The following is a 15,465-nucleotide window of genomic DNA, read 5'->3' on the forward strand; positions in this document are numbered from 1 at the left end:
ATGTCCTCTGAAAGAGGTGTAAAGGATTACATTAAGTCAGGTGAAAGCAGCAGACTGAGATTTTCTTCGTATATATGAGCTGATCACCTTAGCCACCCTTTGAAGTTAGTGGAGAGGAATGTGCTTCAAGTGCATGACATCTCACATCCTAGAGATGTTTCCTTTAGGAGAAGAATCATGTTTCCGAGTTTTCCCTGCTACAGGGAAACTAGGATAAGGAGCTCAGATATAGATATCTGAAGTGTGGAGGAAATAGCTTCTGCTTAATAGGCCCAATATTTTAAACAAACAATTCAAATAGTATTGAAGATCTTTATTTCTTAGTGTTCACATACACACACTCCTCTGCCCACCCCCTCACATTTTCAAGTTTAAATTCTAAGTATGAAATTAAATAATGGAAACGTCATGTACTTGACACTGGCCTAGACATGAGAGAAACATACAGTTAGGGAACCATTTGGGGAGTTTTTGGTAAAAAGCAACTGTTATCCATAGCAGTGATTGTAAACATTTTTCTGACTCCATTTTGTGCATTGAATCATTCTGTATTTCTCTCCTTAGAACAAGCAGGCTTTGGGAAAAAAAAAAAAAAGTTTCCATGTTTCCACAGAATCACACAGGTCAGCAGATAAAGATGAAACTTTAGTCTTCCATAATTATCAATGGTGGAAAATCCATCACACTGGAAAAACAGACTACATGTATAACAATGGTTACATATAAAACCACTTTTTCTACATCTTTTTCTCTTTCAGGTTGTGTGTTCTGCACCACTCCAGGAGTCAGTTATGAGGTATGAAAAAACAAGCAAAACATTAATTTATTAACAACATTTTAATAAAACCTCACTGTATTATTTGCATGCTCAAATATTTGTGAAAATAAAGTAAAAAAATATTTAGCGTTCTTGAAAGTTTTATGGAAAATTTTTATTAAAAAAGCAGTCATCTTTGTTGTTTCATTTGAATCCAAACATGCCTCAACATTAGGCTCAGCCATAAGTGTATTCTTATTACCATTGTACAAATAATCACACTGAATTTCTATAGCGCTGAAAAAATGACATAAAACAAACACTCCCCTCCCCAAAATTATATGATAGGTAGCCAGATAACTAATCAAGAAGAGATCATGTTGTACATTTGAAGAGTAAACAGCATTTTCAAATGCCAACAAAGTGTCCAATTTTTGGCATTTCTCTTCCATTTGAAACTCTTGAGTAGGAGGACAAATTGATTTCCACAGAAGAATTCCTTTGATTCATAATAAGCTAGAAAGAATTCATACCCCATACATAATATTGATCTACTGGATTTCTGTAAAGCTAACATGACAGGCAACAGGGACAACTATACATACGAACTCCATGATGAGAATAATAATTTAAAATATGTCATACTGCAAATATACAAAGAAGACCTGATTTCATTTAAAACATTTATTTCCTGCTATAAACTAGCTCATCCAGCAAGATCCCGACTCTTCAATACTTCATGACTGAAGTAGCTAAGTGTTCTCTATATCAGATGTGTACTGGGCTATGGACAGAAAGCCTTCAAAACCAGCAACTCGTACTGAAGGGTGTATCTATTTCAGCATGTCTGAGATTCGTTAAGTTGGTACTGACTAAACTATGACGGTTTACAGAAGCTGACTAGTCATACTGGTGCAGCATTCTGCTAGATCAGTATGGATACTTCTTGAAGAGCATGTTTATACCCTACAAAGGCATTCTGAAACCAGTTTCTGAAAATTTTGTTCCAGAAACCAGAAGAAACAGACAGTTGCATCAACTCAATACCCTGTATGAACTAATTAGTCCTGGTGAGAAACAAGGTTTATTAACATGAGTGAAGCACTGAATTAATACAAATGCATACCTCTGGTACCTCAACTAGAATAAGTATGGCAATATACTGTGCCATTTAATCATACCAGTTCATTTAAAGCCAAATCTGTGGACAGCACCATATGGCTACAAGTCTTGCTGGCTAGAGTTATAGTTAGTCTGGGAAGAGTATTACATTAAAGTAGTTGTACTACTTGTAGTACCCAGACTAGCTCCATCAGAGGATGTCTGGGTAGCTGTGCAGTACTGCATTGTGCTCTGCAGACACACTTGGTTCTTGACACAACACTCATTCCCCAAAATTAGAGTACTGTAGGTTTAAAACACAGTGCAGATGTAGACTGTTTACATGGTGGTCAGATGATAAGGTCACGTGACATGCTGTTCTATGGCAGGCATTTCCCCAACATTTTACATGATTCCACACATAGATGAGTTGTATATGAAGAACATTTCACAATCTCCAATACAATAATCATTGGACAAATTAGGAAAGCTGCAATTACTGCATTGACCAATTTCTTCCTATGGGGAAAAAACAAACAAACACAGGAATATGAAAAGAGAGGTAAAGTTCCTCAGTTTTCCCATTCAATAGCAATCTTCCAATCTTAAAAAATAAAACAGAAAAGTAAAAAAAAAATAAAAATACAGACATGTGAATATTTCCTGAATCACGAATGTAAATATTAGCACAAGACAACTCTGGACAGCCAGAGTTTAAACCTGTATCAAAGCGCATTATGAAAACTGTATAAATGGATAACATCTCTGAATCATCCCACATCACAGTGTGATTAGTTTACACATTAACAGATATGCCTCTTTAACTGCTACTTCAGCAAATCTGTGAGCAAAGGTGAATCAGAGTTCCTTCCAGATTATGCATCAACAGCCAAGGCCAGGTTCTCTGCCCAGTTACTTCTTCACAGAAATTTTTTCTTTATTCACCACCAACATAGTGGCTGCAAAGTTCTCAACCAGAAAGGACTGCAATGCCTTAGAACACAGGGATTAACTCCCGTAGACAGGAAACTATTTAGACCATCAGCCTGCCAGAAGAGCTAAAGCAATTCTGACTTGTTGCCAAAGGCCTCTGTGCTAGATGAGGCTGCCTGTCAGAACAGAAAACAGGCAACTCCTCTATCACATCGCCCTTCTTTCTCTTCCTTTTGCTGCTTGCTAATCTCTCTCTCTCTCAATCTAGCAGCATTTCCTCTACTTGAGGATACCTCAGCACTACATAGGATGACAGGCCTTTTATGGTTATTGTTCTCATTTACACCTGTACAAATCCTGCACTCCAAAGGGTGGAGCCAGAGGCAAGAACAAGGGCATAACTCAAATTACAAGCATAGGCTGGTGTACTAGAGAGAATCTGTTCTTCCAGAATATCATTGGCTCTGCAGCACTGGCAGTAGAAAGCAGTAATAAAACTGAAGTGGACAGACACTCTTCATACCTGAAGAGATCAGGTTTTAAATAGGAAAGCGTACTTTTTGCAGAATCACTTTCAGAAATAAAAGTGCCTTTTGATATTCATCCTGATACTAAAAAAATCAGGGGAAGATTTCAAATTACAAATGTAAGAAAATATTGCTATTTATTCACAACTGTGAAATTTCATTTGCATTACTTTCACATAACTATATAAATGTTTTAAGGGACTTTAAAAGCAGCTTAAAAGCAAAAAAGAAAAGATCTCCCAAATTCCAGCTGAAATGTTAGAATCTGTAAGAGCATTCAAGTGTGCATTGCTGGTATTGTTATAACTTTTAAGAATATTGACTGAATCCCTTACATGGTCAAAAGTAGCCATGTTACATTAATAGTAAACAGCATGCACTGACAACCTGAAAATAAACATCAGGCTTCGCCTTTCTTTTGCAATTGTTCCAGTTTTCTTCTTAAGAGGTTGTAGTTTTCCTTGGTCCCCGGTGCCATAGGATCAAGCTTCAGAGAGACTTCATAGTGCTTCTTTGCTAAGTCAAGATTTCCCCAGCGATGATAAAGCACAGCTGGAACATCAACGAGGAGTTTCATTAGCAATATTGTTGAATAATGTGCAATCTTGCCAATCACTTGGAAAACAACATTAACGCATTTGTTTCCACGGAGGGTCTCTTTTGCTGGCTGGTGGCACAGTAGCTGCTTGTTCTGTTGCCAAATGCAGGAGCAAAGCCTGGGGGCAGAACTGGCATGGGAATGATGAAGGAATGAATTACATTGTAGCCATAAATGGCAGTTCTTATCTGGTGAGCTCATAGCGGGTTACAAGCAGAGCATAAATGAACCAATTTGCAGCCACTGAAGTGCAGCTACCTATGGGCCGGATTGTGCAGCCCTCTTGATCTGTCATATCATGTGACAGCTTTTCTGGTTTAGTGCTCTGTTCTCTTGCTGGCAGTTTTTCTAGAAAGTAAAATAGAAATCTGCCCAGCAGGAAGAAGTCTCAAAAGATTGCTTTTTCTTTTTAAAAAACACAATGAATATGAAGCAAACAAACAGTACAGCTGATAAGAGTTAGAAAGGCTCTTACCCAAATTACCATGATAACTGGCAGCATTTGGATTGGCTTTAATTGCCTTGAGGAACAAAGCTTCAGATTCCTGAATAATTTAGAAGTACAAGTCAACAGGTCAGACTACTCGTGTAGTACATAAAATAATACAAAATGTACCCAAATTTATAACTAAGATGACAACAAAACCCCAAAATTCTATGCCATATCTATACGATACCACAATATACATGCTGTAAGCCTGTCTGATCCTGTGGCTCAGATGCCTTTGGCCTCCAGAAAATAGTGATAATGGTACATATTTGTAGCATATTTTCACAGTCTCCTGCTATTTTTTTTTTTCATAGAGCTATAATACTTTCAGACATTACATGCTGAAGTCTTCCCTACTTATTCAGTCAAGATAAGCATAATATAATTCAATATCTGAGCAAAATGCTTTAGAATTTTTTGACACCCTTCCCTTTAAAACAATTTTTACCATTTAAAATGGGAGCATGCCAGTAAAGCCATCTAAAGCAGATGCTTGGACATGGCTCTTAATGAAGAACAGTGAGTGCCTGCTATTTAAAAATCAAACCAATTGAAATATTCCTTACATTTCTCACAAGCTATCTATTCCATATTCCCACTTGCAGTATGTACTCTTAGGACTGTTGATGCCTGAGTACTTCTTGGAAAAGTTGAACTCCCTCACCAAATATTCAGTGGTACAATTTACTGCTAAATGTACTCTCTAATTCAAACATTTTTATTTTCCCAGGCTAGCTGCCAATACAAGACTTTGGTTCCAGAGCATATTTCCTGTAGCAGTTTAAAAAGATACAAAAGAAACCCCAACCCAAACAGACCATGTTTACTAGCCTACATGCAAGTTCATATATTTTAGAAAGGTAATTTTACATAATTTCTATACTAGACTGTGTTTTAGTTGCACATTTAGTTTCAGTGCAAATGACCTGGAGATAAAATTAGTTCACTGTGGTATGGTCCTGTTCTAATGCACATACTTACTGTCTGAGGTATGTCAGGAAAAGCCTTTCAAATTGTTCTGTGTGCTAAGCCTTTACTACTTATGTCCACAAAACAAAATACAGGCTCCACTGAAAAAGAAAAGCTGTCAACCAGATTTTTGGTTCCACACATTCTCATGTGGAGGATGAAATAAGACTCCGTTAGGGTCCCTCAGGTGACAAGAACAAGTTTTTGATGTCAAGATTAACAACTCTGAGTGACATAGAGTCTCCAAGTAAGTCCAAATTCCAAACCAAAGCCCATGCTCCTTTCAGAGCATTGCTGAGGAGAGCTGAGGCTGCCACTCTCAGGCCAAGACAGACTGATGCAGAAGGTGCCTTCAGCTTCTCAGGACAAGGAAATTACAACCCCTAGGGTTCTAGACAAATCCTTTAGTGGGACCCCCAGTTTCAGGAGAGGGAATATTTGGATAGGCATGAACATGAGAAATGTCTGGAAATTCACAGAGTATGTGGCTATGTAGCGCAAGTTTGAGCATTCCTTTTCCCTGGCATAAGCAGCAGCTCCAGCATTCTCATACCCAGACTATTAGTGACTGTGGTTGCATTGGTCCCTATTGGGACTAATACTGTTTAATGTCTTCATTAATGACTTGGGAGACAGAACGGAGTGTACTCTCAGCACCTTTACAGATGGTGCCTACTTGGAGCGAACGGTCAATATGCTGGAGAACAGGGCTGCTATTCAAAGGGATTTGGACATGCCGGAAAAAGGGGCTGGCGCGAATCTCATGAAATTCAACAAAAGTAAATGCGAAGTCCTGCGTGTGGGATGGGACAGACCATTCAACAGTACAGGCTGGGGTCGACTGTCTAGGAAGCAGCTCCACAGAAAAGGTTCTGGTGGGCCTGGTGGACAACAAATTGAATAAGAGTCAGCAGCATGCCCTCACATCAAAAAAAGCCAACCACATCCTTGGCTGTATTAGTAAGAGGGCAGCCAGCAGATCCAGGTAAGTGATCCTTCCCATTTGGTTAGCACTTTTGAGACTACATCTGGAATACTGCGTCCAGTTTTGGGCTCCCTGTTACAAGGACATACTGGCACAAGCCCTGCAGAGGGACATGGAGATAGTCAGGGACTGGAGCAGATGACATAAAAGGTGAGGCTGAGAAAACTGGATCTCTTCAGCCTTCAAAAAAGAAGGCAAAGGAGAGACTTTATTGCTGTCTACAGCTACCTGATCAGAGGATCAGAAGAAGAGAAATGGAAGAGACAGAGATAATGAAACCAGGCTTTTCTCACAGGTGCACAGTGACAGGATAAGACACAACAGACACAAGGTGGTACACAGGAAATTCCTACTGGATAAAAGGAATTTCTTTAAACCTTGAGGTTGGTCCAACACTGGAAGAAATTGCCCATGAAAGTTTCGGAATCTCCACCCTTGTAGGTGTTCAAGACTCAACTGGACAGAGCTTTGAGCAAGCTGATCTAGTTAGGCCTGCTTCAGGCAGTGGGTTGGGCTAGATGACATCTGGAAGTCCCTTGCAATCTAAATTATTCTATGATTCTAATTCAGTCACCTGAGAGACATCCTGAGACCTAACATTTGGCAGGTCTAAAAGTGCTGCAAGTTAACCTTCTCTTTACATGCAGCCATCCAAGCCCCCAAATCAGGAGTGGACTGGCACCTGAAAATATGGAGTAGTCACAAGTCCCACAAAGTTCTAATTTTTCCATTGCAAATTCTGACATTTTAGTCTAAGTAAATCTCTGCTTTCTTCACTGTGAAGGTTAACAGCAATTAAAGTGAAAAATTTGCTATCCAGTTAATTCAGTCTTATGGCTAACTGTTGCCACCTACACAAAGGAGGAGCAGCTAATGTACAGACTCATCCCTCCACTGCTCAAGTATGATAGGCCACCATGCGCAATGCTTTCCCAGAAAACTTAATGAAATATATGCTCAGAGCTGTCTTCCATTACCATACATCTTCAACCACATACTGAAAACATTTTTATTGCCACTGCTTGGCTCAGCAGCTAGTACAATCATACTGCCTGATTAAAGGCTATTTAAGGTGCATCACATTCATATTACTGTAGATATATAGAGTAAATATACATTTCAGTACAACCAGCAATATTTCAAACTGCTCTACCTTGCCAAATCTTTAAATTAAGTGTTGTTAGGAAACTTGCATACTGTATAGTAAAGGCTTTAGGAAAGCAGACTGCATTCCATCTGCTGCCAGGGCCACAGTGCAAAACTGAAGTCTGGCTTTATTTCAAATATAAAAAATGCTGAATGGTGCCAATTTTTTGTATTTCATACAGAAAAAGCATGGATGTATACATAACAAAAATACAGCATACATATTTTCAAAGAACTAAAGATAGCTTGGTTCTTTGTCCACTGCAACAAGAACATGTATTTAAATAAGAAATGTAGCTTGGTATAACAGATGTTAATTAAAAAAACAAAACAGTAACACTAAAACAGTTCACCCTTTATGAGCTTTTGTTTCTGGAACAAATAATCATTCATGAATAGTTACAAACAGAAATCTTGAAGGCTTGGGTTTTTTTTGGTTCCTTAGGAAAACCACCTTCTGCTGTAAATCAGCGCATTTGAAACTGAAGGAGAATACTGCTTACTTATTGCAAGGAAACCTCCCATAGTAAAATCAATGTCTTTTAAAATAGAAGGGGGGGGAGGGAAGCAAGTCTTACTTTATGGCAACAAAGCCAATATAGTACCAACTTTTATACAGACACATAACAAGTAACCTAATAAATTAAATGCCTGAGGTTATAAAACACAGCAGAGACAGCCAGGCAGCCGCCTGGCAATTACTTCCACCACCTTGATGCTTTCCTTCTCCTCCCCCTAGGCACACTCCATAAAAATCCTTGAAGAGCCATCCGCTTCCCTCTGTCTTTACATGTTGAGGGGCTGGACAAGAAATCTGTATCTCCCATGCTTTCTATTTTCATTTACCATTTTCTCAGCTAAAAAACTTTATCTCCTCTTTCTAGGCCATGCAAAATACAGCTGCTAAGGTCATTGCTTTCCAGCTGAGTGATATCAGTCTGCTTTCCAAATCCCTTTATTTACTCTCCCTAGTCCAACCTATCAGTTTCAAATGACTAGTTAAGTTTGTGTTTTGCCCTACACAAATCTACCACTCCCCATTGAACATACAACACTCCCTTTTGCTCCCTGCTTTCCCTGGGCTCTGCTGCTCCTTCCACTTTACTTGGGATGCTGACTTCAAAGCTTCATTTTCTCCTACCCTGATTTCCACTTTGTCTCCAATGCACTCCCCTGCAGCATACTGACCTTCCAGAGCTGTCCATCAAAATCATTACGTCCTTTTTTTATTTTTTTAATCCTCCAAGACAGACTTATTTCTTCAACCCTTGGAGAAAGTTTTCTTGCCAATTCTCTACCTAATTTTTCTACTTATTCCATTAGAAGTGTTCTTTAGCATGTCAGGCTGCATATTATTCTTGCTAAATAACTATACAATCCCCCATTCTTTCATACTAATGACTGGTCAAAATAATCCTAGCAATTAACTCTTCCATAATCTTATTCCTTTTACATTCTGGATGTTAATTTGTATCCTTTTGGAACTTCATTAAAGTAACCTCCTAAAAATATATTTTATAGCAGTCTCAGGTGGGGAGAGAAGAGAAATAGAGTGCACAAAAAAACCAAACAGTCAATCTAGAGAAACAGTAACGTGGTGTCTAACAGCATCACCAACACAAACAAGAGCAAACATTGTACTATCACAGGCCCTGGCTTCACATATGGACAGGTCATCACTCCACAGTTGAACAGGACTGTGGAAATAAATTTAAGTCAATGCAGTAATTGGTGGAAAAACGTATATTCTATTCTGAGAGTTCTAACGTCATAAAATCTTCTCACTGTGTATATACTGAGGATGTTCCTTCAATGCTGCTAACACTACCACATATCAAAAAGCCATAGTTCAGTAAATGACGTTTTTCTGAGGAATACTAAAAAAGCCCTTGGTTATTAATTTGCGCTATCACTTACATATGTCAGTGACTGTGGAGTCAATTAAAACAACTAAATATATTAATTGTACATGATTTATTCTCTGTCAACTTGTACAGCTCCTTTGGGAAAAAAATGCCCCTCTCATCCATTGCATTACATTTACTACTTGTAAATACAAGTAGTTAATGTCAAAGTACCACTTGCTAGCTGGTTCTCTGTATCCAAAAGAAAGTTCAATACATTGTTCTATGTATGGACTTCTTGTAATACTCTGGGATCACCCAAATATTCCTATTCTTGATCTGGGATTAGTGAGTCTGTAATATCTCTATTTTAGCTGGCATATGAGGTAAAGAGGCTAGAATACATTCTGGCTAACGGTAAACTTTGCTTTCTTTACATACAGAAAGCACAAGAACTAGCATGCAACTGCACATCTAATTTTAGACCCTGAACCAAGGCCTTTAAATCAGATGAGGTTCATTATACAGGCAATGAAGCAAGATAAGACCCTAACTGCCCTCTAGTGTGCCTAAGAGCCTATTTCTCTCTACTGACCACTGACAGTTTGGGGCAGCTACACTCCTAATAGAAGCACCTAAAGTTAGGTGGGATGAATCTAGGCCAGAGTCACACAGCAATTCTGTGACAGAAATGGGCATTGAAACCTGATTATCTAAGGCATAGTCCACAATTGGTTCCTCAAACAATTCCTATAGAAACTTACAAAGAGTTTCTTTTATATATATATATATATATATATATATATATATATATAAATAAAGTGTGTGTGTGTATATATACATGCATATATATGTGTATATGTGTGTACATATATATGTATATGTGTATATGTGTGTACATATATATGTGTATATATACACACACACATATGTATATACATACATACATATATATGTACACACACACACACACACACACACCCTACTCAGAAAGCTCTAGTTACCTACCTTATATTTCTGTGATTTCCCCAATACATTTGCCAAAGAAAACATAAGGGAATGATCATTAGGTATTAATTCCAGGGCCTCTCTTCCAACTGCTTCTGCTTGAGCTAGATTGCCTGGGAGGCCATACAGTGGAAAAAGAGAGGACATCTTTAACACAGTTTATATTAGTTACTTCTCATGCTGTAAGCAAGCACATATATCATATGAATTACATGTAGTTCTAATGAAAACCAGCTAGTAGACACAAATATAACTCCCTGCAGTATAAGACAAGTAAAATAAAACCATACTTTTTGTTTTCAACAGATAGCACTTTCATAAGAACAACAAAGTACAGATTAAAAAGTTATAAATTTTGGTCTATAACACAAACATGCTTGCACAATGATGGCATTTCAAACAAGGAACAGCAGTTCAACTTATGGGCTTGATTTTAAGTGATGCTCTAAAACTATTGTGTCAGAAGGTATTCTAATATTTATAGACATTTTCTTAGTAATTAAAGAGGCAAAAGTCCTTTTAGAAAAAAAAAAAAAGATAAAGCTTTGAGTTTTGTAAGACAGTGAATTATTCATTAAAACATTCAAATGGATTTATACCTGTGTTATCAAGCAATATAATCATATTGTTCCAAGCCAAACTATGCTCTGGTTTCAGAACTGTAGCATTCCTCCATGCATTCAATGCATCTATATGGCGATTCAAATCTGCATACTAAAAAGAAAGAAAACCCCAGAAATTTCACCCTGATTTGCTTTACTTTCCTATCATGCACTGAAGACAGTAAAGAGTTATTATCTGTCTCATTCAGTTCTAGGAGAATTTGTTTTTATAGGCAAAAATAAGAAATGTAAAAAGAATACTAGAATAGTAGGTAAAGTAGACTACTATATATTCATTTTATATTTTCCACCGCTTTTCTCTGGGAGCTAGGCTTATTTTCAAATATATGTGTACCAATGGTATGGGGCAGAAAACCAACATGCAATTCAGAAATCTAAACAAGAAAGTAAGTAAATATTTAATATAAATATTTCCAAGAATCTAGACTGAATTTTTTTGGCATAGTTCCACTACCTAGCAATTTGTTGAAACACACCAATAACTGTAAAATAGAAAACCTAATACTGAGAAATAATTAATAATCTCTTGAACAAAAGAATATAATCTATATTTTTGTTTATACATCTTCATATTTAAAAGTAGGAGTAAAAAAATGGTGTGGAAAGAAATTTTCTGGGAAAGCAACAGGAAAAGCTATTGAAAATATGAAACCACCCTCAACTGCAAATGAAAAACTGGAATAACTGTCAGCATTTAACAATACAGCAAAATTACATATACACACAAATGTTACAGCTATCATTTATTCAAAACTACTTACCAGCCTTCCTAAATTATAGTAACAATCTGGATATTTTTTCCTGTGTTTAATTGCTGTCCAGTAGCTTTGCTCTGCCTCTTCAAACCTTCTTAAACTATTCTGTACTATTCCCAGATTCATCCATGCAGCAGCAAAATCAGGTCTAGGCAATTTGGAAAAAAAAAAAAAAAAAAAAAAAAGACAGGACAACTGAGCATCTGGAACACAAGATCCTATTGTACCATTCCTGCTCAGCTGGTGCAAAACACTGCTTAGCATTATTCTAAACATACTGTATTTGTACAGCTAAGGACAGCAACTCCTCTGCTTCTTGGAGCTCATTTCTTTCTTTCAGAATATTTCCAAGGTTGTTCATGGCATGTACATATTTAGGATTCAACCTAAAATTTGAAATTTAAGAGATTATTATTTATAGGAAACATATTACTGTATGCAAATTATTAGCTCTGCAACACTGCAGAACACGCAGACGAAAGCCTAAGCTTTTTCTCCATGTGAAACATTAAAGTGATTTTAGGATAGTTCAGTAAAGCAATAAAAATCCTCTTACCTTACAGCTTCTCTGTAATATTTGATTGCAGCACTTTGATTTCCTTTGTCAGCCAAGTTTTTGCCAACATTGTAGTGCACCTGAAAACACAGATCGACATTTTACCAGATGCCATATAGTCAGATATTCTGTAGGGCCAAGTTGCTAAAAATTCTTACTCCAAATAGATATAGCCAGTATTTGTCTCATTCACTACTGTCTTATGTTACAAGTAGATACACACAATGAAGATAGCAAAACAAAATCTGAGGAATACATTAACCATTCAGGATACCTGTTCTACCTAGTTAAAGAAAGATTATCCACTTCCAAATACTATAAATGCGGTCACCACACTTTCCACAAGACTGTTCCTTAAAGGGAGACCTCCTGCCATTTATTTCATTTATTTGTCAGATGAGTACGAGAAAGGCTGATTCAACCAAACCAACCTTAGCAGAAGCAACACTACAGCAATTTAAATGTGATTAAACTTTGCTTTCACTATAGAATAAGCCTGAAGAAATTCAGCATAAGCAGAAAAACTAAGCTCCGCATAAGAAAACAGAAAACAAAAAACAACTCTTATTGTTTTGGCTTAAGACTGCATCAAACACCATTTCTGAAATAAAAATAATGTGTGTGGCAACATGTTGGAGATCTTGCCTACTAAAAAATGCAGAAAGAAGGAAGGATCCAGCTCTTTGGTGTATAATTAGAGAGGAACAGGCACCATTTGAACTTATGACAAGGACTAGACAAAAATTTCAGAATAAATCTGAGCTGGAAGACACCTCAAATGCTACCCTAAAATGCTACCTATTGCCAGAAGACTACATTATCTAATCAAAGGAAGACCCAAGTTTAGAAATATGACAGCAGTATTATGAGTACTTACTCACGAAAATAGACTTCTCAGCAACTGAATCAGAATTACTTCTTTAAACTACCTTACTCTTTCAAATCAAATTGCGTATGCTTCAACCAAAACAAAAAACACACTGCAATTTCTTTCATATTTTTAAAATCTACACACAATTATGTTTGAATCTAATTGCTATAGTATTTAATATGCTAGTTGGTTGAATTCCATATGATTGTGACTATGCAGTAACATACTGTGAACAAATGGAGTTAAAAAACATTTTTCACACTTTCTAGAATGAGTGAAAAATAGTTTCACTGGATTTAGAGACACAGCAAAGATGCTCTAAGTCTTCCTAAGCAAACATAGAAGCAGCTCTTCAGTTGCTTATAGGGGTCTGCAAGATATAAAATAGCATGCAAATTTAGTGTCCCATAAAGATGGTTCTAGCACAGCTTCTAAGAAAAAAAAAATCTTGACGCTTCCATTGTACATTCACAAAAACATACCAAGGTACATGCCAAGAAGCAACAGAACAGTACATTTATATCAAGCATAGTCATTCCTAAAGACCACTTGACCATGAGAAGAAAACAGAATAGCACTGTTTTTCCCAAGCATCATTAATGTAAAAGGGTACATCCTGAAAGATGTTTCCTAGGACTCAATACTATTTTTATAGTTCTTCCAGAAATTTTTCAGCTCCTTATGATTCCATTCTTACCAAATTGGATTGCTCTAATTATATATGCTGAAATTTATAATCTCAAATGTATTCAGGGCAAATCAGGCTATCAAACTTTGTTGTGTTTCCAGATAAAAGAAAAATCACGGCGAAACAGAAAAAATAAAGATTTTACTCAATAATGCATATTAGCTGTTAAAATATTTGACTCCACATTTCAGTATCAAGATTAACCTGATTCATTTTCTTTCTTTCTCTAAGAAGTTGTTTTTTCAAAAGTCTTAAGCATTCCCAAAGGAAGAAATTTGATTAAAGACTGAGACAGACTGTATGAGGAAAACTGTGTACATACAAACCACTCAGTCTCTCAAATGCAAGTTTCAGCAATCTTGTGTTAGGAAACAGTCACCATTCCACTTTCAGATTCTACTTTTTTCAGTTTCTCAAAACACAGAACTTTTATGCTCATTTCTGTCTCAAATGCAGCAGAGAAAAGAATATTTTTCTCATGCAAACAGAACTGCACAGACTGCAGAAAACTGACAGATATCAATTCTCTCAAATCAAAGCATCAAATTAAACATTAACTGTATATGTACATTTTGTGAACTTAACTAAAAGGACAAACTATAGTGTATTAAAACTCATGGTAAATACTATTTAAAGAAACTACAGTTTATTAAAACAGATATTTTTCTCTCAATGTTATATTTCTTTTGTCCTCAGGTATAGCTCCCATGTGAAAGAAAACAGTGTTTCTATACAATACTCCTTAAAATGAACTGTTCCTTGTCATATGTAGTTTTCTCTAATTTCCTTTCAAGCAAAGTTGTAGCCTTAAGTCCTCTTAGTATGGTGGTGAGAGAGGGACGAATCAGAAGAAAAACTAAACCAAGAAACCAAACCAAAACAACAGCTTCCCCCCCTGCCCCTTCCCATAAATGACCAATGACAAAAACAGCTTTCAGGCTGATTTACGATGGATACGCAGTAACAGCCTGCTTTTAAGGACAGAGTCAGCAAAGTGCTCCTAGGCATACATAGCCTTTTGAAAGGTGCAGGTTATCTTTTCTGTACAGCCATTCCTCTCACTTCACTGGCCATTAAACAGAGATGCCAAGATCAGCCTTTTGCTCTACTCTGGGTGCCTCCCAAAACCCAGGGTCGTTATGTGTTCTCTGCTAAGCACAAGGCTGTATTTTTCCCTGACCTCTCCTGTGGCCTCTGTCTGCACAACATGGGGGTCAAGTACGTTCTACACACAGTGGATAGGAAGAATCTGGCCTTTAAAAATGAGGGGCTGGAGCGACATTTTAAATTTAGTCTTTAGAGACACGGCTCTTCTGCCTTTGAGAGATATAGTGCATTCCTATCTGGAAGAGAGGATTTTCCTTTCCTCATTAAACATTCAAGAGCAGACATAGCATTTCATTATTAAATCAGTATTAAAGACAGATGTTAACTGGAAACGACATATTGTGTTATGCCCACATGCTCCTTTATCAATCTTAAACAGGTAATTACTTTACAGTAATAGCTTTAAAAGGAGTATTTCTCAAGGCTGCACAACAACACAGAATTCTCTACAACCAGAGCAATTAGGAAAAAGTAACATAGTAAAAATACTCTAGGATAGAACCTAGT

The 15,465-nt window shown here is 37.0% G+C and overlaps 1 protein-coding gene across 1 annotated transcript in view; it reads right to left on the reverse strand.

Moving 5' to 3' along the window:
- Nucleotides 1-298: 298 nt before the first annotated feature.
- Nucleotides 299-15,465, reverse strand: part of TMTC4 (transmembrane O-mannosyltransferase targeting cadherins 4) — a 52,237-nt gene continuing 37,070 nt past the window's right edge. The window contains 8 exon segments of the mRNA XM_067293677.1: nt 299-2,377; nt 3,706-3,870; nt 4,392-4,461; nt 10,359-10,471; nt 10,958-11,072; nt 11,743-11,884; nt 12,015-12,122; nt 12,293-12,372. Coding sequence (XP_067149778.1) covers nt 3,719-3,870; nt 4,392-4,461; nt 10,359-10,471; nt 10,958-11,072; nt 11,743-11,884; nt 12,015-12,122; nt 12,293-12,372 — 780 coding nt within the window. The 3' untranslated portion in view covers nt 299-2,377; nt 3,706-3,718.

This window comes from Apteryx mantelli, chromosome 1 (assembly GCF_036417845.1).
Source record: "Apteryx mantelli isolate bAptMan1 chromosome 1, bAptMan1.hap1, whole genome shotgun sequence".
NCBI lineage: Eukaryota > Metazoa > Chordata > Aves > Apterygiformes > Apterygidae > Apteryx > Apteryx mantelli.